At 39.9% G+C, this 26,026-nt stretch overlaps 2 protein-coding genes across 5 annotated transcripts in view; both read right to left on the reverse strand.

Moving 5' to 3' along the window:
• PTPRB (protein tyrosine phosphatase receptor type B) overlaps window positions 1–21,748 on the reverse strand; it is a 115,740-nt gene extending 93,992 nt beyond the window's left edge. Inside the window, exons 1-3 of the mRNA XM_059186319.1 lie at window positions 21,605–21,748; window positions 19,978–20,370; window positions 9,945–10,201 (exon numbers count right to left, since the gene is read on the reverse strand). Coding sequence (XP_059042302.1) covers window positions 9,945–10,201; window positions 19,978–20,370; window positions 21,605–21,659 — 705 coding nt within the window. The 5' untranslated portion in view covers window positions 21,660–21,748. The remainder of the gene's footprint in view (window positions 1–9,944; window positions 10,202–19,977; window positions 20,371–21,604) is intronic.
• A 597-nt stretch (window positions 21,749–22,345) lies between these two features.
• Window positions 22,346–26,026, reverse strand: part of PTPRR (protein tyrosine phosphatase receptor type R) — a 241,843-nt gene continuing 238,162 nt past the window's right edge. For all 4 annotated transcript variants that reach the window (XM_059186321.1, XM_059186322.1, XM_059186323.1 and 1 more), the window contains one exon: window positions 22,346–23,546. In XM_059186321.1, the coding sequence (XP_059042304.1) occupies window positions 23,453–23,546 (94 nt within the window). In that variant the 3' untranslated portion in view covers window positions 22,346–23,452. The remainder of the gene's footprint in view (window positions 23,547–26,026) is intronic.

Genomic DNA, 26,026 nt, shown 5'->3' on the forward strand with positions numbered 1-26,026 from the left:
GTTGGGAACTGGTTGGGATCTCATTTGGATCTAGCAATGGGAGTTATGTGTTTTTGTTTTTTTTTAATAGATTTTATTTTATTTTACTTTAAACAGCTTTATTTATTTATTTATCAGAGAAAGAACACAAGCAGGGGGAGAGGCAGGTAGAGGGAGAAGTGGGCTCCACACTGAGCAAGGAGACCTATGTGGGGTTCAATCCCAGGACCCTGGGATCATGAGCTGAGTTGAAGGCAGATGCTTAACCATCTGAGCCACCCAGGCATCCGGAGCTGGGAGTTTTCTGTTGCCAGCTCCCCCAAAGTATGGGAAGAGTAGAAAGGATTTTTACTTTAAAGACACAGCACTGGAATTCATAGCACTTCCCCTTTCAGTTGTTATTGTGTGTGTGGAATACGCGGCTGCAGTCGCTAGGCAGCTGGGCAAAGTTCCAGAGATTTAAAGCACTTGTCTCTTGCAGAGCTCTTTAGCTTATCTTCAGACTTACCAGCTGGCTCCTCCGCCAGCTCTGACTCTTGGCTTTACTGTTCTTTCTTGCAAACTCATCATCATTTTTTTCACGGTGTTTGCTTTCCTCGTCCTCTGCCCCGCATCTTCTTGCCCTTTTGTCCTTGAACAAGACAGACAGGTCTCTGTCGGAGCCGCTGGTCTATGCCTAACACAGGAGCATCCCTCTAAAAGCCCATTAAGCAAACTACTCTTTTTATTTTTTAAATTTTTTATTTTTTCAAACTTACACATTGTAAGAGGTGTACAGAATGCTTCTATATGCCCTTACCCAGACCCACTAATTCTGTTGTTGTTGTTTTAACATTTCCCCACATTCATTTTCTCCTTCTCTCCTTCTCTCCATATATACTGCTTTTACCTGAACTAAACATTTAGAGTTGGTCGCATATATTCTGAGTTAAGTGTGTCATCTCATGAAGTTATCAAATTCATGAAATTCCCAATTGTTAAAATACTTTAATCCACAATCCATGTTTCAATTTTGTTATTTGTCTCAATAACGTCCTTTTCAGTGTTTGGGGTTTTTTTTTTTTTTTTTTTGGTTGTTGTTGTTTGTTTTTGTTTTTTGTGGGTTTTTTTTTCTCTCCCCAGTAAGAATCCAGCTTAGGGTTCTATATTGCATTTCATTGTCAAGTATCTTAATCTTCTTTAATCTGGATTAAATTCCAATTCCAATTCCTCAGCCTTTTGAAATGATGCTTGTGACATTGGCCTTTTTGAAGGATATGGGTCAGTTATTTCTATAGAATTGTCCTTTGTTTGCATTTATCAGATATTTCCTTGCAATTCAATTCAGATTATACCTCTCCAGCAGGACTTCCCCCTTCTCTTGCGGTGCTCATTCCAACAAGCTGATTATTCAGTTATTCTCCAAGGGATCGCAGAACTAATCGCGTATTACAATCAAGGGGGAGATTTTGACACCCTAGGTGCTGAGGTCCTGTGTTAGTAAATGCTGATTCAGTAGGACTGAGGCAGAATTTTAGAACCTGTATCTTTAAAACTCTTCCCAGGTGATTCTGATGTATGCAAGGCCAGGGCTGAGGGCCACAGACTTTCTAGGTCAATTAGCACATCCCCCTTTCTCCTTTGATATCATTTTCCCCTTTCTTTGCTATTTTCCCCTGCTGCATCTAGTAGCCCTTACCTACTCAGGGAAACCAAGGTGCCAGAGAAATCCTGGAGAGTTAAGGAGCACGTGTCAATGCACATGTCTGTTTCATGGTTGCATTTCTATGTACACGATTTATATTGTGACAAAATATGAACATAGTCTTCTGTGCACACAAAATAGAAAGTAATGCAGATCATAATGAAAAGAAAAGCAGGGGAAAGAAAAATCCTTGAGATTTTAAAGCTGGCGGGCTTTAAATTCAAGTGAATTATAGATCCTATTATACTATTGGCATATGGCAATCCCCGTTAGCTGGCAAACGAGAAAATTCTCCATCAGAATTAGGCTTGAATGATGCTAATTTATAAATTCTGGTCTTTAGGAACACATCCCTTCCATAAGATACTACTCCCTAGAATGACCTTTCTGTCCGTCAGCAGTCTCAGAATCTGCTTGTATTGAATCCTGAGCACACTAGAAAATCTAGTAAGAGTCCTTGGTCATGAGGAATGATTAGGGAATGGTTTTAGGGTTCTGTCTTTTTTTTTTTTTTTTTTGTCTTTGTTTTGTTATTTGCTATATCTTTGCACTTCTCCCTTTGGGTAAAGGGGGAGTATTGTCCTCTCTCCAGTTTTGGCCACAGAAGAGTGGTAGCAGCGGGACACCTCCCCTCTAGACTTGAAGTAACACAATAAAGGGGGTTACCCCAGACTTGAGGGAGGCAGGAGGAGGTGGGGATTTTCTGCCTTTACCTCCTTACTTATTTGGAGTCTCACAGCGGACTGTGATCTCTTTGAAGGCCGAATGGAAGGAAGCACAGAACAGTTCAGGCCAGAACAGCACCACAATGGCTATTCATGATGGAGGAAATGCGATACCTCTCCCAGGCCAGGGCAGGGTGGAGAGGAAGGGGGTGTGCCTTCAAACAAGATTCATGGATCTTTAGCAGAATCTGAACCAACCGGGAACATTTTTTTTTTTTTTTTTAATCGTGTTCAACATGGTAGCCCTCTCAAGGCATTTTCGTGGAGTGATGTCAGCTTATCTGGTTCTTACAACTCGGTGAAGCAGGCAGGGTGGCAATGATGAAGCAGAAACAAGAAGCTGGTTTAACGGTTATCATGATTGGCTACTTGTCACGTGTGGCCAATGGCCCACGCACTCAATCCAATGGAAATCCTCACATGGCATTACGAGGCAGCATAGCCTTAGTTAGCCTTATTTTAAAGAAGAAGCAATTATGACTGGAGTTGAATAACTAGTAAATGCCACCCAGGTTCCTGTGACATGGGAGCCCTAGCCCTTACCATTACATCACACCATCTCCATCGTGGTCACATGGCTGAGAGGGGGCGCAGAATGGACTTCTCTTTAGAGTCCACTACTCAAACAACAGATAGAGGCGGGTTAGATTTTGAAGCTAAAGTGAAGTCCAAAGTCGACCCTCTATTCCTTTGGAGACCACTTCATACTGATTCTGCCTCCTGCCCCCCATGGCTCAGGTCCCCCAGGAGACTGACTTCCTGCTGCCTCCAGCCCTGCCCGTCTCACCCTGCCCATGGTGAATGGCTGGACTATGCAGGCACATTTCTGACACCTACATCTGGCTTCATCTGCAAGGGGGCCAGTGCACAAAGACTCAGTTTATCTTAGGGGGGTGGGATATTGGGAGGCCTGGCTAAGAGTGTGCATGGGGCTGGAATCTAGCCCATGTCCCATTACCATGTTTTGGGCATTCGTGGTGGAACTGTCTGGTTGGAAACATCCTTTTCTAATTACCACAAAGACCCTGGGGTCTAGCTGCCATTCCCTATCTGCCCAGGCTCCACTTTAACCAACCCAGCTCCCATACCCTCTGGGAAGGAACAGCAGGAGGTTGTGATTAGATAAATTAATTTCTACTACTTGATTATTGAACTTTTGTAGCATCCTGACCCACCCCCTCATAACACTATTAATATACCCAAGTGCCATCAGTGGTGGGAAACTAAGGCATCTAGAACTCTATGAGGGAGATGTTACTGGTCAGGGACAAGATTTTCTAGGTCAGTGGTTCTTAAACTTCGAGGAATCTGTGTGACTTGGAGGACTTGTTTTTTTTTTTTTTTTTAAGATTTTATTTATTTATTTGACAGAGAGAAATTACAAGTACACTGAGAGGCAGGCAGAGAGAGAGAGAAGGAAGCAGGCTCCCTGCTGAGCAGAGAGCCCGATGCGGGACTCGATCCCAGGACCCTGAGATCATGACCCAAGCCGAAGGCAGCGGCTTAACCCACTGAGCCACCCAGGCGCCCCTGGAGGACTTGTTAAAACAGGGATTTCTGGGTCCTACACCCAGAGTTTGTGATTCAGTAGGTCTAAATTCTGGGTCTGGAGTCCATACTTAGAGAACAACTGATCTAGATATTTCCTAACTCACATGGTAGACAGACTTCAGGTTTCACCAACTTTGTCCCTGTAAAGACACACACGGCCACATAACACTATCATCATGGTAAAGATAACAACACCGGCTAACAGTAACCACAGAGAGGTTTCCAGCACTGCTAGGCACGTGACTGCTGTTAGATGATTTAATTCATGTCCAGGGTAAGGGAAAGAGAGCAATAGAAAGAGAGAGAGGGCGAGTTAATTTTGAAGCGACCTACTGACCCAAGTCTACAACCTTCCAAAGACAGACCCCTCACATTGGCAGGTGAGGATATGAAGAACGAGGGGAAAAGAAAAAAGTAGGAGAAAATCTGCTCCAAAAGGGTCAACTAGGACAACTTTGCAGTAGCTTTACTAGTAATTGTTTCAAATTATGTCCTCATTGGTATTTGCCTTCATTAACAGGAGTTCTAGGTGAGAGCATAAAGTGAGCATGTGTGCAGGGGTGTGTGTGTGTGTGTGTGTGTGTGTGCACGCGTGCGCATGCACAACCTTCTTCTTGATCTACTATTTTCCCTAATTTGACCTTGGGCAAGTTTTCAACCTCTTTAAACTTAAGCTATAAGTCTGCAAAATAATAATAATAATTGTAACAAAAACAATAATAAATACCATGATAGATGATTTAATGGCTGTAGTTTCATTCCACCCAATACGTGTGGCCCTACACAATGCGACTTTGGAGACTTTCCCATCAAATGTGAGGTCTGTTTCCCCTACCCTCAAATCTGACCTGGCCACATTGATCCATGGAATGTGGCAGAAGTGATGTGTGATTCTTGAACCTGGGCCTCAAGAGGTTCCACCTTTGTCTTCTTGCAGAACTCCGCTAAGCCATTATGTAAAGATGCTGCGGTAGCCTACCAGATGCATAGAGGTTGTGGAGACGAACAGAGATGCCCCGTCCTGCAGCCAGCACTGACTGCTAGTCATGCAAGGAAGGCTATTGTGAATCTTCTAGTTCAGTTTACCTTCCAAGCTAAGCTTACCTGGGTAAGCTCAGGTGAGACCAGCAGAGAAACCACCCAACTAATCCACAAAATCATGAGAAATAGTAAATTGTCATTTTGTTAAACTAAGTTTTGGGATGGTTTGTTATGCAGTGATGGAAAATGGATACAAATACCCACCTCCCAGAGTAAATCAAAGTGCTTAGCATAGTTTCTGGCACACAAATCTTAGATACTATTTTTATCTCCTAGATTCTCTTCTTTGTAGATACTGCACAGTATCTCTTCATGTCTCATTCCTCATAACTCAGAAAGACTGTTGATGAAAGGGAAAGACAAATACATGCCACTTTCCCAGCCCCATGTTCCAACCCCCAAGTCACCCTTTGATTGTGAATCTAGAACACTATGGTCACTGCATAAACATTAGTTAGTAGTAATGACATACATAGCATTTCCAAGCATAAAGTCTCAGTATTTTAGTTCTTATTCTTCTCTAGATTTCTATTTCAGGCTAAGTGTTCTAAATTCTATCTCATGGCTACATGTGATGGGAACCAAAGGAATGACAGATAATTTAATAGTGTCACTAATTAAAATAACACGTAGGAACTACTGACTATTTCTGGATGAAGACACCATTTCAAAACATGTATTTGAGATCTTCATCAATATGCCTTCCATTTCTGTCCATGTGAGCATGATTACAGGACCCTCATACTGTTGAAGTCTTTTCTACACTGTTAGCAGAGTGCAGGTCCTACACACAGTGATTTTGACTACCTCGTATTATGATTTTATCTATTATTATTCTCCCATCTCCCATAATGTCAGGCAAACAGAAAGCACAAAATAAATGAGTACAAAATTGATGATTGGATTAAAGTGATAAAATACCCAAGTTTCTTTAAAATGTAAGTTTTAGGTAAGAATTGAAATCACTTTCCAACTCTCCATTCCACCCTCTCCCAGTTCCTTCACCTCTCTCCTTCCCACTCTTTGACTTCCTATTAGGTTACTCTATTCTCCTTTAGGTTTAGTTCAGTGATTCCTTTTGCCAGAAGATAGTGCCTGAAACTTTCACACTAGTTTGGCGCCCTGCTTTTCTATTCCATACGAGCCTGTGTATATACCTATTTCCTTCAACACCACAACAGATAGTGAGTTCCTTCAAGGCAACAATTTTGTCATTTATCTTTGTGTCTCAGTGAAAGCTAGCAATAACAGCTATTATTTCCTAAATGCTTACTAAGGACCCAGTGCTATAGTAAGCATTTTAGATGCATTATCTCTCCCACGCCTTGCAAGAGGCTTCAGAGATAGAGGTTCCATTTTATAGATGAGGAAACTGAGGCTTAGAGAGTTTAAGTAATTTGCCAACTCACTGGCTAGTAAGAGGCAGAGTCAGGGGTTTGACTTCAAAGATTGAGTCCTCAACCACTCTGTTCTGACACTAGTTAGGTCCTCAAGAAATGTTTGTTTTGAGTTGATGAACATTTTCTGAAGATATTAAATTGAACAGTCATCAATGTCTCTTCTCCTTCTCATAATTTTCTTGGGGGAAAGTTGAAGGGTGATTAAGAAATGGGGTGGGGGGTGCCTGAGTGGCTCAGTGGATTAAAGCCACTGCCTTCGGCTCCGGTCATGATCTCAGGGTCCTGGGATCGAGCTCTGCATCGGGCTCTCTGCTCAGCGGGGAGTCTGCTTCCCCGCTACTCCTCTGCCTGCCTCTCTGCCTACTTGTGATCTCTGTCTGTCAAATAAATAAAATCTTAAAAAAAAAAAAAAAAGATGAAATGGGGGGTAGGAATTAAAAAGGAGAAAAAGGAACTGGAGAACTAGCTCCTGAATGAAACACTGTGTTATTATTTATTAAACATATTAAACTCTAGATACACACAAACTTTAAAACGCTAAGACAATAAAAAAGTGCATGACCATGCAACGTGACCATCATACCTGGGCATTGATGGCATCTGGGTCATTTGCTACCTAAGGGGTCAACAATTCTACCCACTTCCCTACCGCTTCAATCGACTCATTTTCCCAGGACTCCATTACATTCTCCTCATTCAATGTCTCTGCACTGTGCTCTGCTCCACTCCACTCCCCACCGTTCCATTTCAGTCCGCTCTCCTCCATTTCGTCCCGTTTCACCCCCTTCCTCTCCTCCATTCCGTCCCGTTTCACCCCATCCTCTTCATTCCACCCCACTGCACTTCATGCCATCCCACTCTCCCTTCCATTTTGCTTCCTTCCACTCCACACTGTTCTTTCTCTTTCTACAAAAAACTTTATAATGTATCAAGCACTACGTTCAGATGCTAGAGAGGCAAAGCTGAATAAATACAGTTTCTATCTTCCCATTCAGATTTTTCCCGTCCTCACCTGATGACAGACCACTGTAACTCACCGCCCAGTTATACTAAGACAATTCAGAATCATCACAGACCAGGTGCTATCTGATAAAAGAAATAACTGACACACAGTTAAAAAGAATTTCTTTTTAACTGAATTCCAAGCAAGTAAGTTGAATAATTTTTTTTCTCTCGTATGCTCTTCCAATTATTGAAATAGAGTACCTTTCCAAATTACTTTCAAAGGACAGGCATTTTACCTCCCAAGTGACTTTTCCTCTCCAACATCTAACTACAGATATTTATAATTGACTGTTACAGAGTAGATGCTCATGCTAAATCAAACGATGATCTAGCAGAGATGCCTTGACTAAAGCATCGGAGTCATGGAAACTGCAATTTTAGAAACTGCCTTCGGAAGGAGCATAGCTTTTACATACTCACTTCGCAAGACATAGTTAAGATTTTGCGTGAGCTTCAAGGAAAAACTAGGACATGAGTCATGACTTGAGGACTACTTGATATGTAGTCATTCTGGTGCCCCATCCGGAAACTCATAAACATTGCAGTGTATTTCACTTTAGAAAAAGACTAAGAAAAAAACCCCAAAACACTCCCTGCTCTGTATTTACCATGACCTGATCCTGTAAATCCAACTCGGGCACTGGGTCATGTGTGTCCTGTAACACGGTGCTAGGCTGACCCAAGGGCTAGTGTACCTGCACCAGAGGTCTGGAGCAGGGCACCCTTGACTCATCCCAGTAGAGCCTGACCACCTCTAGGAGCTCTCTCTGTGTTTGTTTCACAATGGCTTCATGTAAGCAAAAATGGGAAAATATTCTTGCTAAAAGGCAATCCCTGAGTCTTTAGGCATATATGTTTCTATTATAGTTTTTATTCAGTATGTTTCTTATCTGACATACTTTGTATAGATATCAGTATAGTGATATATGATATATATCATATATACAATCTGTGCTTAGTTCTTTTTCTGTACTGATATATATGTATATCATATACACCACATACTTAAAATAGACACTTAATTTTGTGTGTATTAGTTGTGAAAAAATTATATATATATATATATATATATGTATGTATATATATATTTTTTTTTTTTTCAGATGTAAGTGAATACTCTTACAAACTGATGTTAGAAAATGACATTTTGGCTGAGACACATTCAACCTAAACAAGAAGGTGCTCCAACAAAAAGCATCCAGTTTCAAAGTAAGTGGCAAATCTCACTGACATCCATGGCTAGAAGGGCTCAGGAGCTGGAGGTTTAAGGAGAGTACTGTGCTGATTCATGATGGCAATCCCAAGTACTAGCTTCCTGCTCTCATTTCCTCCCCACTTTCCAAACCCAGACAGGTCTGAAACCATAATGATCAAACTAGGAGAGGTGGCCAAAAAGCTAGGTAGGAAGTGGGAGATTTTGGTCAAGTTCCCTTTCCCGACTTCAAGCCCAAAGGGATGGGGTGATGGGAGAGGAAAGGCTAACATTTAAATTGAATTCAGAGTTTGGGTTACTTCCTGAAATAAATATGTTTGTTCATGGATTGAGAGTGAATGTTGGGTTTTGCAGTGATATAAGGAGGATCCAGAAAAGTTGTGAAGCCTTCCTAAATTCTACTCAGAGGCAAGGAAAGCACCACTTTTTAGGGAAGATTTATAGTAAAGGAAAAGTGGAGATAAAAACAAAGTTCCACAAGTCCCTCAATGTAGGTCATGTTTGCTTTGTGATTAATGATGTATGTGCTTAGTCGCCAGGAATCATCTAATAGCAAGTTCTGCACAAGGCAAAAGAAAGCACCTAAAATGGGTGTTAAGTCTTATGCATAGTGTTGGACTTCTACTTTCTTACAATTATTTGGTTTCGCAGAGAATGGCTAAACACTGCCAAATGAAACAACAGTTTTTATTTGCCTTTGCAAATTACACTTTTGGAATTATACTATTATTGCCCCTAACGGTGGCCTAGAACCCTAAGTGGTAAGCAGAACTGAAGGGATGAACATTTCAAACTGAAATACTACTTGAGCAGATTCTACCACCGCATGATCACTGCCCCCCAGCCATTGGACCCATCTGTCCCTTTGTGGCTGCTGAGGTGGAATTGCTATGTGACTTAGCGTATTTGATCATAGTCACAAATCAATCATAGATTCCTGAAACTTCCATTGCTTTGTGATTCTTTCCACTCCCTTATGAGCATAAAAGATTGTGACACAGAGGCAAGGGAATCTGCAAGGTACTGCTGTCAATTTCTACTTCCTGTTTGTAGGTTATGCCCAAGACTGTGAACCCTGACTTTGGTTCAGCAATGTGGCCAACCTACAGGAGTGCGGTTTGACATCTCAGCCTAATTCTCTTTACCTTATAAAGATGTAGAGCATTTAGTTCTATCTCAAAGATTTTTTTCATCACCTTAAATGCATTCATGCATCATTAGCAGCTAGGACACGGAGGACCTAACCACCCACTTGAGCAGTGGCATTGCCAGCCGAGCAAATCTTTTCAAGCAATGAACTTTCTGAGACCCTTCCAAGTCACCCTCCACATCCATTCTCCCCTTACCTGTTCTGTGGTGCTGGAGAAGGGCTGAGTAGTCCAGGGAACCCAAGGTGTCTCTGTAATTCCGGTCAGCTGCAGATTGGGGTGTTGCCTCTGTCTGCTGTTGCGGCTGGAGCGTTCTGTTGCACTTCTGGTGAAGGCCTCTGTGGTGTTCCTAATAAGGTGTTCCAGGCTATATGGAACTGCATTTAAAGTAGTGGGGATTTGGGGTGGGGCCGTGTTTCTAGTGCTCCTTACTGAAACGTCTGCTCCCAGGCCAGCTGAGGTAAAGAAAGGACAGTTGCTAAAATTAGCTTCATGTTTTGTGGGTTCTTCACCTAAAAGCAATTTGACTTTAGAAAAAGGAGACATCTCTCATAACAGGGATGTGGATGCACTTCAGTTACATGAAAAATCAAAGGTCTGGGAGTGTGACGATGCTCATTTGCCCTGTTCAGTCTACCCATCCTTTATCCGTCTATTGATATCCTAGGGTCAGGGCAGATGTGGAGACTGCTACCAGAAATCCCCAGCGGTGTGTAGAAGAGAGAATTAAACGTACTCTATGAGCATTGAGGGAGTCACGAAATTGGCTTCTGGGGGGTCCATGAATCTCGAGAAACTTCCTGCCAGGTCCTGAATATATGTCCATGTATACTTTTCTGCTGTGGGGAACTTTCATTCAACTTCTCAAAGGGGTCATTAAACAAAATACCAGGTTGAGAATCCCAGCTAACAACTTACCTAACGTCGCCATGAAGACTGATGACTCCCAGGAAAATAATGACTTTCTTTTACCACAGTGTAAACTGTTTCTAAACCTAACTGTGTGAGTACCAGATCCTGGGACAGTTGTAGTTTCCAAGCTCCCTGTCTTCTGGAAGGATGGTCAGTTGATTCAAAACTTATGAGCTAGTGGGATTAATTTTTAGCTCTACTTTGCAAGACCGAATTGCCCATACTTAAAGATAATTGATTTATGAATTAGCTTCACCTAGCCGTAGTTTTAAAATGTGCTCTCTATCTGCTGAGACTCTCGCTAATATGAATTCTCATTCAGTAAACGTTGTCCCAGCCAGCATGCCTCACAAGACCCCGGGAGATACCAGTGCTGGCCCTGATGGTCTCTGGACCACGCTTTGTGTAACCTAGAGAACAATTGTGTAATATGAAGCCCTAGAAAGGTCTGTAAATTATGGGCTGAGATGGCATGTTTAGATACGCCCATCAACTCCATTATGTGTCATAGCTTCCTGGGATATAAAATCTTGCCCACTTAGATAACCATAACTGAAAAGTTTCTGGTTTACAGACTGACGGAAAAAAGATTTTATTTTTCACTGCTCCTCTAGTGGTTCATTCAACTCTTTCTTCTTCTTTTCTTTCTTTCTTTTTTTTTTTTTTAAGATTTATTTATTTAGGGAAGCTTGGGTGGTTCAGTGGGTTAAGCCTCTGCCTTTGGCTCAGGTCATGATCCCAGGATCCTGGGATCGAGTCCCGCATGGGGGGGGGGGGTCTCTGCTCAGCAGGGAGCCTGCTTCCCTCTCACTCTCTCTGCCTGCCTCTCTGCCTACTTGTGATCTCTCTCTCTCTCTCTCTCTCTCTGTCAAATAAATAAATAAATAAATAAATAAATAAATAAATAAAATCTTAAAAAAAAACAAGATTTATTTATTTAGAGAGAAAGTGCGAGAGCATGGGGAAGAGGCAGAGAGAGAATGGGAGAGAGAGAAACTCAAGAAGACCCCACCCTGAGCACAGAGCTGACCCGGGCTCCATCTCACGACCCTAAGATCACAAAACCAAGAGTCAGATGTGTAATTGACTGTGCCACCCAGGCGCCCCACAACAATTTCATAAGGAACTACTATGTGCTGTGAAAGTCCCCTGAAGCAGCTATTAAAGTTTTCCTCTCCCTTGTTCTGGTCCACTTTATTGAGCCCTCTTTTGAATCTCATTTATTTCCATTCTGATTTCAATTGACATAATTTATATGATGATGTAGAGGGGGATAAGGCACGAAAAAGAGGATGAAAAGAGAAAAAGTGTTTTCAAAACTTTAGGAAGATGTAAACACCATCAGTTCTCTTAAAGGTTAGTGAAATAATCATGACTATCAAGCACCCTTTTCTTGAGATGGGAAAGGTGATGTAAACCCTGTACGTGGGGTTGCCTGATTTAGCAAATAAAAATACATGATGTCCAGTTAAGTTGGAGTTTGAGATAAAGAACTCATAATTCAGAATAGTTAGTGTATCTCAAATGTACAATATTGTAAAGGTTATATTACATATGGCATATTGGGAATATATATATACTAAAGAATGGTCGTATCTGAAATTCAAATGTGATCGAAGGTTCTGTGCTATATCTGACAATCCTACCTGTACATCTACTAGACCTAGACTTTTGATAGATTTTTGGACATTCCCACTAGTTTCTGTATTTTTCCTTCTGAATCTTGTGCTGCTCCCACTGTTATTGTGCCCATGTCACCGCTCTGAACACAGACCAAATTTATTTATCCCTAGGCTGTTTTTTTACATGACAAACCACTTGTTCTATTAGCAATATTCCTTTATGATAAACTCTAAGAAGCAATCTTAATTTTGCAGTTTTATTTGAATTAGGTGTTAGAAGGTTCCTTCAACAGACATTTGCCTGCCATTGGGATGTAAAAATTTCTGTATGTAGCAATTAGTATTTTGGTTATTTTGGGCTTTGGCCAATGCTGATCCTCTGAGTTGACTACCACTTACGACAATTTTAGCTTTCAGACTCTCAAAAATAAATAAATAAATAAAAATTTAATGATGGGTTAGGACAAAAACAAGCTTCCAAATACGTATCATGTAATTATGTGTCTTAGCATGTCAACCTATGCTTGCTCTTCTTCTTCACTAAGGAGCACTTGGTAAGTTCTTATCCTAAGAACTGTTTTTATTAGTCAACTTACATGACTAATTCAATAGATGAAACAGGACTCTCCCAAAATTAGGTAAGTGATCAAAACACTCTTGCAATTTCTTCTCTGAATAACATAGCTTCTTACCATTACATGCAGCTTTGGAACATATTTTGGAAAAATTTTCAGTCTTCTGTAATTGTCTTTAATTAACCTTCTAAATATATTTTAAAACACTCCAAATTAAACAAGTCCATTTTCCATTTCAGGCCACTACCTTTTTTCCAAAGAAAGAACCTACAGAATATCCAAGGTCTGTACCCCCTCATTTTGTGACTGTGTTTTTAACTTGTGCTATTTAAGAAGCAGGAAAGAAACTTTAGTCTTAACATTCAATTTCCAAATTCTGTGCATTTTAAAGCAGTGGTCTGCAAACTCTGGTAGGCATCAGAATCCCCTTTGGAGCTTCTTAGAATATTAAAGCCTTGGGGCGCCTGGGTGGCTCAGTGGGTTAAAGCCTCTGCCTTTGGCTCAGGTCGTGATCCCAGGGTCCTGGCATCGAGCCCCACATCGGGCTCTCTGATCCACGGGGAGCCTGCTTCCTCCTCTCTCTCTCTGCCTGCCTCTCTGCCTACTTGTGATCTCTGTCTGTAAATAAATAAATAAGTAAAGTCTTAAAAAAAAAAAAAAAGAATATTGAAGCCTTGGCCTTTCAGTAGATTTGGTGTGGGATCCAGCATCTACATGTCTAAGTTTCTCAGTGATTGTAATATATCTCTAACTATAAGGTTTTATCTATATACATGATATGAGCCAAACTGAATTCTATTCATTCTTTACATGGGTAATGAAGGGTTTTAAAGTAAATGGGAGGAGAGAAAATCCATTACAGAAATATATAAGGCAACCAAAATACATTAATCTTTTCATCTCCTGAACTCTGTTGAAATGGGTGCTATGAAATTATATGAAAAATAGTAGATCCTTGGATATTTTGGTATCTACAAAGTCTTCTGATGTTCTTTAAAAAGATATATACATTTTACAGTTCATGAAAGAGCAAGATGTGTTTTGACACACTCAAGGAAAAGTTCTTACACAATGGAACAATATGTTGAAGCTATTTTTAAAAAGCTTTATTGTACCATTGCTACCACATTGTTTCCACATTATACATAATTCCTCTTAGAGCACAATTCAAGATAAGGGACACCATCCCGGGTTTGATTTAAAAGATTTTAGCATGGAACTTGTAAATAGCTCATCTATAAGATGACTTGCAATGACTGTACCATATCAGCACCATATTTTGAAAATATATTTTTGAAAAGAAATACATATTTTAGTTTATTAGTTAGTCTATGAATTAGCTCAAATATGATTCATGATAGAAATGTCATTTTTGTATAATGATAATAAAAATACACGATTTGTCAGTTCCCCTCCCTTGAATGACACAAATAACTTTCAGGCACGTTGAAAACCGAATAACTTGAACAGAACTCAATTTTGACTATATTGGGACTAGCTTTTCCGTAGGAAGATGTCAAATATAATATGCCTTTTAAAAGCAGGGAAATAATGTGGAAAAGATGTAAGAAGTGAAACAGAAGATGCATTAGAAAAAAGATGATTTACGTATATATATATATAATACATTAACTATATTAAACAAGATTGGGCTAGAATAAATATGAAGTGAAATGTATGTGAATTATGAGTTTAGATAGTTTATAGAAGTGTTAAAAAGAATAACATTTCAGAAAATGCCTTCAGTTTGTACATAAAACAAACATGGTACATATTTAAAATTTGAGAAAGTAAACCAGAAGGTGAAAATTTTGTGAAAAAGAGACACCAAAGATGGAGAATTTGCAAACAGTGGGAGACAGCAAACAAATCAGAAGTCACTAGAATTTCATTGACTTAGAATATTCAAAAAATATTTTACAGACTTAAAAAAGATCCAAGATTAGAAATAAAGTAAAATTACAAATGGAAGTTAACAAAGCATAGAAGGACATCAAAACAGAGCACAGTAAAAACTTTACATTAAAAAAATAAATGAAAAACTGATTAAACAATACTTTTTAAAGGCCAATTACTACTCAGCTACTATACTATGAGTTGCACTAGGAAGATGCGCCTGGTGTATCCTGATGTCCCATGTTTTCTTTTGGGACATGCCTGTCTATTAGATGGTGGGTAGAAGGAAATTAGGCTGGCTGGAAGAGGAAGAATGGCTTTTAAATTCATCACTACCAGGCTGTGGGAGAGGGATGTTGAAGCAGGTGCTACTTTACCAGGGTCAACAAAAAGGGAGATGGAGAGTGCGTGAATAACTTGGTGTGCCCATGGCTTACTTGTCCATCAGGCAAAATAGGCACAGTGCCTAGGGCCCATGATATTATAGGGGCTACAAAATCCTTTAAATTCTTGAAAATTAAAAAAAAAAAAAAAAAAAAAAAAAGAACTTTCAGAGTCCAAGAAAATGTTTGCTTAAGATTTTTTTTTCATACAATAGAAAAAAATGAGGATTTGGAGGCCCATGAAAATCGACTGAATTATTTAATTCATTAATTTATTTTAATGGTGGGAGGGGCCCACAAAGACATAAGAGCCCAGGGCTCATGAAAGTCAGATGTAGCCATGGGTGTGCCCTGATGAATTCATGACATGGTGTAGGGTGAAAATGGTTGGGGTGGGTGGGGGAGGTGCAGGAGTCCGGGGGCTCTGGAAGCTGTGCTGGATATTTTTCAATTATCAACTAAATCATGTATCAGTAATCAATGATCATACGATTTTCAATGTCACATAAATCAATGGTTGATTGCAAGGCCCATGTTTTTATAATCATGCAAGGAGAAAACAAAGCCTAACATGGCCATGATAGCCAGTTTGGTCAAAGTAGGGTCTATATGCACAAAAGACACTGTGTTTGGTTTTGTTTTTCCCCTTACACCCTCTATATTTACAAGCATTCCCACCAATCACTAAAGGAAACAGCTTCTATTAAAACTCTTTCTCCCAAGAGTATATATGATTGCTTCCCTATTACAGTGCTTATGGGTTTTATTCCCTCACCCACATAACTATAATTAAACAATTACTTTAATCAGCAGTTAGAGCAAGTCTGGCAGCAAAACGGTTTACTTCAGCAGTGAAATCTCTTCAAGTGATTTCACTAGCTCAGTCATGTTAGGGACCTTTGAAACTATGTCTGCAAAAATTTTCCTGCCCTTAGGTAAGTGTAAGATTTGAACGAGTGGACTTATAGTAAGTGCTAAGTAAGGGCTGGTTGGTTAGCCGACATCCTACATAAAATACATACAATGTCTCTCTCCATATAGTACAAAACACCCGAGTGAAATTAACTATTTTATTTATTTATTTTTAAAGATTTATTTATTTTTTTGAAAGAGAGAGTGAGACCAGGGGGAAGGGCAGAGGTAGAACAAGACAAGCAGACTCCCCTTGAGCACGGAGCTCAACTTGGGGCTCAATCTCAGGACTCTGAGGTTATGACATGAGCCGAAATCAAGAGTCTGACGCTTAGCCACCTAAGCCACCCCGGTGCCCCGAAAATAACTCTTTTAGAAAGCCACCTAACTGGTTATAAGCAGGGAAACTTGGCATCCTTTGGAAAAAGTATCCAAGTGATGGCTGGAATTTTGCATCCTTCATCTAGAAGATGTTGCTATGTTTAATTTGTCAAGTAGAGATTTGGACCTCAGAATGCATTTTTATTCCTAAAGTAACTATCTTTTTAAAAATTTAAATGTGTCTATAAAATTGCAATATTATTGAATAGAACAGATTTTTTTCCTTATTCTTTTTGCATGATTGATAACTGGTTTGTGTTAGTTTACAGAAGAAGACTCTGAAATTATATACTAGGGATTTCTTTTTTTTTTTTTTAAGATTTTATTTATTTATTTGACAGAGATCACAAGTAGACAGAAAGAGAGGAGGAAGCAGGCTCCCTGCTGAGTAGACAGCCCAATGCGGGGCTGGATCTCAGGACCCTGGGGTCATGACCTGAGCTGAAGGCAGAGACTTTAATCCACTGAGCCACCCAGGCACCCCTGAAATTATATACTAGGGATTTCTAAAAATTATGCTCTTAGTATAGCGATTCCAAGGATGTAGCTATACAAGTTAACGCAGATACATCTGAGGAAAAATTGAAAAAGTCTGTCAGTCACCTTTTTGTTTTATTGACGCATGGCTAAAGGTAAAGTTGTTTCCAAAGAGCTGGATATCTGGCACATGATTGACAAAAGAATATAGGGAGAGAATGCATTTTTTTTTTCAATTTTTAGCCAGTTATGTCAGCATGTTGGAGATGTTTTTATTATTGCTATTATGACTCAGAATAATAACTATAAGGGTCTAATTTTATAAATTGAGTATAAAATGTTGATTTTCCTTTTTCTTTTTTTCAAGATTTTATTTATTTATTTGAAATAAAGAGAGAGAAAGAGAGAGACAGCTCTGGCAGGGGAGGGGTTGGAGGGAGAGGGAGAAGCAGCCTCCCCACTGAGCAGGGAGCCCAACAACAACAAAATTATGCTACCAGATTATCATATTTCGTTATCAAAGCTTTTAAAAAGGACATTTGGAGTCATCCATTGCAAAAATCTGAGTGTCATTTAATTTTTCACAATGGGTTCTCTAGCAAATCAATGAGCTTTCATGCTATGGGTCAACTAATACCATTCTGTATCTTTAATCAACGGTAAGTTTGGCATAGACCAGAAAAACATCTGTTAGCTCATAATAGTGTTAAAACCAACTAAAAAACACACATGTATTGGGTTTTTTTGGTATCATAATTGTGCAAATTTTCATTCTGCTTTTTTCTAGAAGTACATTTTTCTTCCAGCCAACATGATTGGGCATGTTTTGGATACAGTTTTGGATACGTTCAGAGGCTAACTGTAAATGGTCTATTTCATCCACTTACTTTTGAAGTAAAGTCCATCATTGGACATGTTGTGCAGGAGGGTCAAAGGAAATCATTTTTCCCCTTTAATTATCTTCTATCTTGAAGAACTCTTCGCTGACCCATGTCTACTTTTTTAAAAGTTCCAATGAAACTTTCTTCTAAATAAGGTTCTATTGGGGGCTGCGGAAGAGTCTTACTTCTTGTGTTTAATGGTACAACAAGAATATTTATAATGTTTCTGTATTGTTTAGGACAGTTCACTGGTCACTCAGTGAACTATAGGAAAAGAAATGTACAAACTGATGTCATGTGCTGTATATTCTCTGATAAATTTGAATTTTCTAACTGACTTTATCATTTTTACCTTATTCTCTTAGTTAGAAGTTTTATAAGCTAAGGACTATACAGTCAACTTCTATTGTAGAAGAGTCACTGCATTCATCTAGCATGCAATTAAGTACATATTTCATTTATGAAATGAACGAGAGACAGAAAACCATCCAAGGATCAGCATGGTGAAAAGACTCATATAAGCCCCCAAAATAAACATGTCATAAAAAAAAGATATAAAAAATACAGTGAATGTTGATCCCCAAGTGGGGTTATGGATCAAAATTATCTTAGTAACTTAAAAAAAAAAAATCAAGTATTAGCCCAAATTTCTTAAAACTGAATCTTGAAGGTGGTAGGAAAGAAGAAATGATGGTGATGGGTTCCTTCCCTGCCCCAGGTGATTCTTACGTAGTCCACTGGGCAAAATTCTGTGGTTAAGCATTTGGAAAACAGTGTATGATGGAATATATATGGGACAAGGAATTAAGAAATTTAGGTTCTAATCAGACCTCTGCCACCAATTAAGCTGGGTTAATTCACTTGACCTTGGTAAATTTCTGTCTCCTCAATGATGGGCTTCATTTCTAGATAATATCTTCAGTGATTTATAAGGTCTGCTTGCACCTAATATTTAATGATTCTATTAGTTTTATCTTTCATGACTTCCTAAAGCAAATCTCTACTACAGGAGTAAATAAGCAATAAAATGACTAAGTAAAACAGAAAATTAAGGGTCACCTGGGTGGCTCAGTCAGTGAAGTGTCAGACTCTTGACTTTGGCTTAGGTCATGATCTCAGGATCCTGGGATCAGCCCTGAGTTGGGCTCCCTGTTCAGCAGAGAGTCTGCTTCTCTTTCTCCCTCTGCCCCTCCCCTTGCTTGTACACACTCTCTCTCATTCTCTCTCTCAGATAAATAAGCAAAATCTTAAGAAAAAAGAAAATTGGGCTGTATCCACAAATAAAATCCACAGCACAAGACTGAACTGTGTGCTGTACCAGGAGCTTCTGCACATGTATGCAAGTTTTTTTTTTTTTTTTAAAGATTTTATTCATTTACCTGACAGGCAGAGATCACAAGTGGGCAGAGAGGCAGGCAGAGGGAGAGGGGAGAAAGCAGGCTCCCCGCTGAGCAGAGAGCCCGACGCGGGACTCGATCCTAGGACCCCGAGATCATGACCCAAGCTGAAGGCAGAGGCCCAACCCACTGAGCCACCCAGGCGCCCCACGTATGCAAGTTTTTACTTGTATCTGTCACCTAGATTATATCCATCAGTGGTCAACAAGTTAGAAAACCCTGTGGCTACACATCAATTCTTACCATTTCAAAAGTCTGAGACCTCTTGTACCTCTAAACATTAGTACAAGAGATTTGCAAATGTACAATGTATTTTCCCATCTTGCCAGTCTTCTCAAACACCATTCTGATGATCTACTAGTCCCTCCTAATCAGAGAATAGAAGCGTCTACATCAGCATAATTAATAATTTCTTCATCATTGGCTTTAGTCATTACATATGTACACTATGTGTATCCCTGATTTATACCGTTACATTGAATGGTATCTAACCCAAGTGTCAACAGTGTGGTACAAAAAAGAAACCCAAGAAATATTAGTTTAACTAATAAAAGCAGCAAGGAAAGAAGGGAAGAGAAAGTAAGAGGTATAAGGAAAGATGTTGGGCTTATTTAATGAGAATAATGAAACTTTCCACGTCAGTAGGAGCTACATGATCCATTTCCAATAACTTATGAATCTCCCATGGGCATTGAGTTGAGGTAAGCAGACATCCTTTTAATGTGAAACAAAACAAACGTAATGTAACATTGAGCAGAAAAACGTTCAGAATCGATTCCAAAAAGGAGAGCTCACCTTTTTTTAAGCAGAGGCTTCCATTGACTGGTTTTCCCTCCTGGTTGATATCTATTTTCATCCAGCTATGGAGGTATTTCCTGTCCTTCTTGACCACTACCTTGGAGCCTTGTTTCTTGAGAAAGAGAGCGGTATTTTCCACCTCAAGGAACCCTTCCTGCTCATGGCAAGTCCATCGGGGTGCCTGGGAGCAGTGGGTAGAGATAGCTGATAGGGAAGGGCCACGAGAGTTGGAGATGCCCAGGCACAGAGCAGATTTAACATGAAGGAGTTTTCCATCCTCAGTCCACATCCACTGCTGGTTCTGGCTGGTCGCATCACACAAACCCACGACCACTCTCTTATTTTTGGAAAGGCACTCTTGCTTATGGACATGGACAATCTGAAACCCCTCTGGAAGACGAGAGACTCGTAAGGTAGTGTGTAGAAAATTATAAGGCCCATCAGAAAGCAAAACAACCCACTCACAAATCAGCCAAATGACAATATAAGGCTGACTCATCGTTTGTTATTGCTATCGTTCCAAGTGAATATTCCCAGATTCAAAACATAGGATTTAGAATCCCAAGGCTGACAATATCAAAATGTCATACTTTGCTCCCTTTCTTTTACTATCACATGCCTGAGGGAAGAAAACACACTCCCACTGAAATAATGAAAGGATTTGTGGAAAAGACACAAACCAATTAAGAGAACATGGTGTGATACTTGAACCCAGTCAGTTAAATATGCTGTCTAACCATTTCTAGTCTTTCCATCTCATCACCATCCCCCTCTCTAAAAAGCCCCCCCTTTCCAATTCTGAACTTACCACTGTAGTATTTGTATACAAATTGCATCGTTTGAATACATGTTTAAAAATTAGATGTATTTATCCCAAACCAAAATAAAACAAATTTTCCCACCCGTCTAAACCTTCTTAGCTATTAGCAACCAAAGAAGGTATTGATGATTACAAACACCATTTTTTACAGTCCTGGAGAGAAGCATTTCTCTATATTGTGACAATACCTACAACTTCCCTTCGATAAATAATAGACCAAAAAACATCAGCATTTGTCAACATAAAAAAATTAAACATCCAATTGTTAAACATCAGTATTAAAAAGTGAAATATTCAGACTCAGAAATCATATTCTGAACTTTTACCTAATTTGCTCAGCTCTCTCATGAAAATATTCAGAACTTCCTTCCAAATAACAACTTCCAAATAAAACACACCACAGTTCTTCACCTCCTATAGTTACATCTCCTCAGACTTTCTTTAACACGCACACAAAACAAACCTATAACTTGATAAGGAAAAAACATGGAGAATGCCACAGACTGTTACACAATCATCAAAACCTCTCCTCAAGGTGCTTTACTCTGTTCTGTAAAGATGCCATTTCAGGAGCAGCCCGAGGCATTTGGAGGACATGTGGAGACCATTTGTTTTCTTTTAGGGAGAAATCTCAACGGTGTGGACAGAGCTGGCTCCTTTTATTCCTCCTCCTCATCGTCTTTGGTTAAACTGCCATGGAGACCTGGCTCCATTTCCGCCCTAGCTCAGACATTTTTCAAAGGACAGAGACTCCTCTGCTGGCTGGTGGAGAAAACACCACAAGAGAGAGGCAAGCCCACTCACCTGAATTCCCAAAGATCAAGCAGGTAAGAAGCGCCATGTAAAATTCAGCCTCCATTTTCCACTTAACAACTGTTCATGCTTTGCTTGGGGGGGAAAAAAAAATCTCCCAGATAAGAGAAGCAAAGACTAGGAAGGAAATGTGCCTTCATGGTGGGGGAAAAAGTCAGTGACGAGCACTTCCTCCTATTGAATTGTTTGGGGAAGTTTTACACCAGTGTCCTTTTGTCTGTTTCCTTAGAAAGAAGGGATTATGATTACCTCTCCTATTTTATGGAGAAAAAATCCTGCCCTCCCAGAGGAGAATAAAACTTGTAAGTTTTCTCCTGCATCCCTGTGGCCCATAACGACTTCTTAACCTCAAGAGGGAAGAAAGGAATTGCAGTCTTAGGTAACTGAATGTTCCTAAAAAATTACATCTCTTCAGGTGATGTTGATTCTGCTGAATAAACACAAGGCATGTAATTTATGAGGGTCTATGACAAGTGACATAAAGACATAAACATGTACTGTTTGTCTAATGATATGCTGGGAGTCTATTGAGGAAAACCACATAATGATGGCACTTCTAGATCATTATTCCTCAAGTGATGACAATATTACATTGCGAGATAGTTATCTCTGCTGGGGAGAGGCGGAGACCAAAATTAAACCCATCTCATTATCTATTCCAGGCTTCCCCCAAAAGAGAATAGCTTCTTTCCAATAGAGGGGAGGAAAAAAAGCATATGCTTTACTCAATACTTAGTATTAAGAGTAGTTTATTGGCAGTATGAAACAAAGTCAACATAGCTGCATTAAAAATTCATACTTGAGCAGAACATCTAGTGTTTGCTGAGTGCATTTTTTTAAAACGTTATTTGTCTCTTGAGGATGAAAACCTTTCAGAAATTTAAGAATATCCAAGGCAGCATCCTTTTGAAGAACTTCTGGGAGCGGGACAGGTTACTTCATTCCCAAAGGCATCTGCCTTTTTTGGGGGGCAGGGAGAGATTCTAGGTAGACAGAATATTCAAAAATTCCTTCTTAGTAAAAGAGAGACAGGTATTTAAAATTCTGGATACATCATTGTTGCTACAAATTTGTTTTTCCCTTTTAAAGTAAAATGACTCACAATGTAGAAATACAGTGGCTGGAGTTCTGGAGCAGAAACCATCTCCATGTCCAATAATAGAGATTAAATACATACACACCCAGTGACAATCATTGTGCTCTGTAATTGATTGACAGGAGGTACTGATAAATACACATTTCATAGGTAATATTATCAAGACACATTTCCATATAAAATAGTACTGCTTTTGATTTTTTTTTTTCAAAAACAAGGACTTATTAGTTAAAAATCCATTATCAATCACTTGTGACCTTGACGGCAAGATTCTGGTAACTGAGAAAGGTAATAGCACTTAAAACAGGAACAGTTTAACAGCTAACAGTCCATTCACAAGACAGGTTTTGCAAACATTAAAGCATCTAAACACACAATAATAATGTCTTCAGCAGCTCTTCCAGTTGTTATCTGATGACATATGTCACTGAGGATTTCATAACATACATTCTGGGTGGCAGGTAGTCAATACGGACAAACAGAATCCTCCTTAGCTGTGGAAGAAGTCTATCATACCTCCCTCAGCACAGGACCTTCAGCATAATTTAGGGGAGGCTTACAAACGCATTTGTATACACAAAGGGCTGCCGATCTGTAATTGTTGCCATGTTCCATGATCCGTGCCACAGCTCGGCTTCGGGACTTCGCTTTCCTTCCACGGCAGGAAGCTCCTTCTAGAAGCCTCGGGTGGGTAATTGGTTAACTACCCCTAGAGCTGGAGGGTCTGGTAAATCTTCAGAGAATCACTGGACAGTTTCTGCCGAGAGTCTGCTCTCATACAGGCACAGAGCGTGGTGCACAAATTCATACTGCTCACTAGTTTGGACCATTCCGCCCCTATAAGGATGAGAGAATACAAGAACTTCTTACTGCTAATATCCTGCAGTCTTAAGTCACAGAGACCACATCCAAGCTGGGGTATTACGACAAAGAACAGTTGACCTGCTGATTCTTTGGTGATGCCTCTTACCTCCAGTGTCCAAATGACCCAACTGGTGAGCCTCCTATGCTAATGTACAGAGAGGGGTTACCACAGTGCCCAGGAATCACTAGACATTTGATTAATTTTATCTACATACCATTACTGGGGAAGCAGTACTGCCTATTGGTTAAATACTTAGACTTTGGAACCACCGGCTGTCTGAGTTGAAATCCCTCCTGTACCATTTCTTAGCTGTGTGCTTCTTGCACAGGTTGGTCTTAAAATCATCCTTAAGCATTCTACGGTTTTAATGTTATTATAAATATTGGTTTTGATTTTACCTTTAATCGTTCATTGCTACGAAATAAAAATCTTTGTTGTTTCAGTTTCCTCCTCTGTTCAAGTGGGATAACAACAGTACCCATTGCCAGGATTCCTGGCAGGTGTTAAAGGAATTCCCGGACCTGAAGTGTAAGTATCAGGTGTCTCTCATTCACCTCATGTTAAAATAGTGTATGCACTTGGTTTAAAATTGAAGTTGGTTTACCGACCAAAACTCAGCTGTGAAGTGTTGCTCTTTGTACAAGTAAAAAGAAGTAAGATCTGTGAATGGTCTATTTGAGTATGTGATAGGGAAATGGCCTTAGTCTTTTTTTTTTTTTTTTTTTCATTAACATATAATGTATTATTTGCTCCGGGGGTACAGGTCTGTGAATCGTCAGGCTTACATACTTCACAGCACATCACCACATCACTCACCACATCACTCTTCCCAATGTCCATCACCCAACCACCCAACCTTAGTCTTTAGGTGTGGTATGCTGGGTATCTAAACACAATAGTGGGCAGGCCCTTAAATGAGTTGGGGAAAAAGGAATTGACTCTTGCTTTTTTCCCCTTTGTTATCATCATTATCATCTCTGGTTACTCAGAGGTACCTTTTGTTACTGGATTAATAGAAGGCCGCTCCTCATTCCACATTTGTAGATAAAGTAGATATATCCTATTTTGCTCTTTATAATAAGGGTTATTTACTTGGCAAAGCTACCCACAGTGGTATAAATGTTACTTACAGCTCATGCTCACTGCGTAACTGAAACACTATTAGGAGTCTCTGTGACTGTGTGATTATACAACTCATTTTGAAATTACGTTTTGGGGGGTGCCTGGGTGGCTCAGAGGGTTAAGCCTCTGCTTTCGGCGCAGGTCATGATCTCAGGGTCCTGGGGTCGAGCCCCGCATCAGGCTTTCTGCTCAGTGAGAGTCTGCTTCCTCCTCTCTCTCTCTCTGCCTGCCTCTCTGCCTACTTGTGATCTCTGTCTATCAAATAAATAAATAAAATCTTAAAAAAAAAATACATTTTGGCCACTTCTCCCTAGTGGTTGTTGCTATCATTCAAAATAATTCTTTCTAGACCGTGTAAGTACTCAACTTAAAACAAGATAGATTGTTTTGCTGGAACGTGATTTCTGGTTGATGGTAATAATTAAGACTGAGCTTATGTCTGTCAACCTCTATAAATATAAGCTTACAAGATATTAGGATATTAAGCCTTTACCCTTCTAAACTAAGCAGAGATGTTAAGTTAGTAAGATTTCATCCTTCCAAATTGAACTCAGCAGCTTGAGATGATGCCACAGTGATGTGTTTGGCAAGGAAAAAAGGTAAATTTTAGGGACAGCAACTTAATGGCCGAAGTATTCATCAGTCTTTTCCCTCCCAACTAGACATTTTGTTGTACGCAAGGCAACTTTCTGGCTCATTTGTTCCTTGGTCATGAGTTGGCAACTTATGGAGGACGTGGCAGTTCTTCTTAGCTGGATGGGAACTTCTGAGCACTCCTAAAACCACAGCAGGTGTCCGAAAGATGCACGCTTTGACTGTGAACTTTTAGAGATCCAGCCACAGAAAATATTAGGGCAGCTCGAGGGAGCTGGCCTCACAAAGCTCAGAGAACCATCTTTGGTTCTTTAGGTCTTCCCCTTTGAATTGCTAATGGTACGAGAAACCTTATACGTGCTCCATCTCCTGGACTCTAGGCTCTGAATTCCCTCACCAATTACTTCACTTTGAAGTAAACTCTTGCCTTTCTTGTCTCTTCTGGTGGGCACTGGTATTTATGTGTCCAACTGGTGCATGAACAAAGACATAGCCCAAGCTTTCATACCCATGTAACCCCCAAATGGGTCACCGGTGTATTTTCTTCCTTGGAGTATATTTTCTCTGACATTCTGTTACCTACCTCAAGGATGTTTCACCCAAAAAACATGGGGAAAAGAGGGAAACAAACCGATCAGTTATAGGCTAGCAAAATTCTTGGGAGTCTGAAGGCTTATGGAAGGTGTGTGAGAAATTGTTACTTCACACATCATTTGGAAAGAATTGGCACCAGAAG

This window comes from Mustela lutreola, chromosome 8 (assembly GCF_030435805.1).
Source record: "Mustela lutreola isolate mMusLut2 chromosome 8, mMusLut2.pri, whole genome shotgun sequence".
Classification (NCBI taxonomy): Eukaryota; Metazoa; Chordata; class Mammalia; order Carnivora; family Mustelidae; genus Mustela; species Mustela lutreola.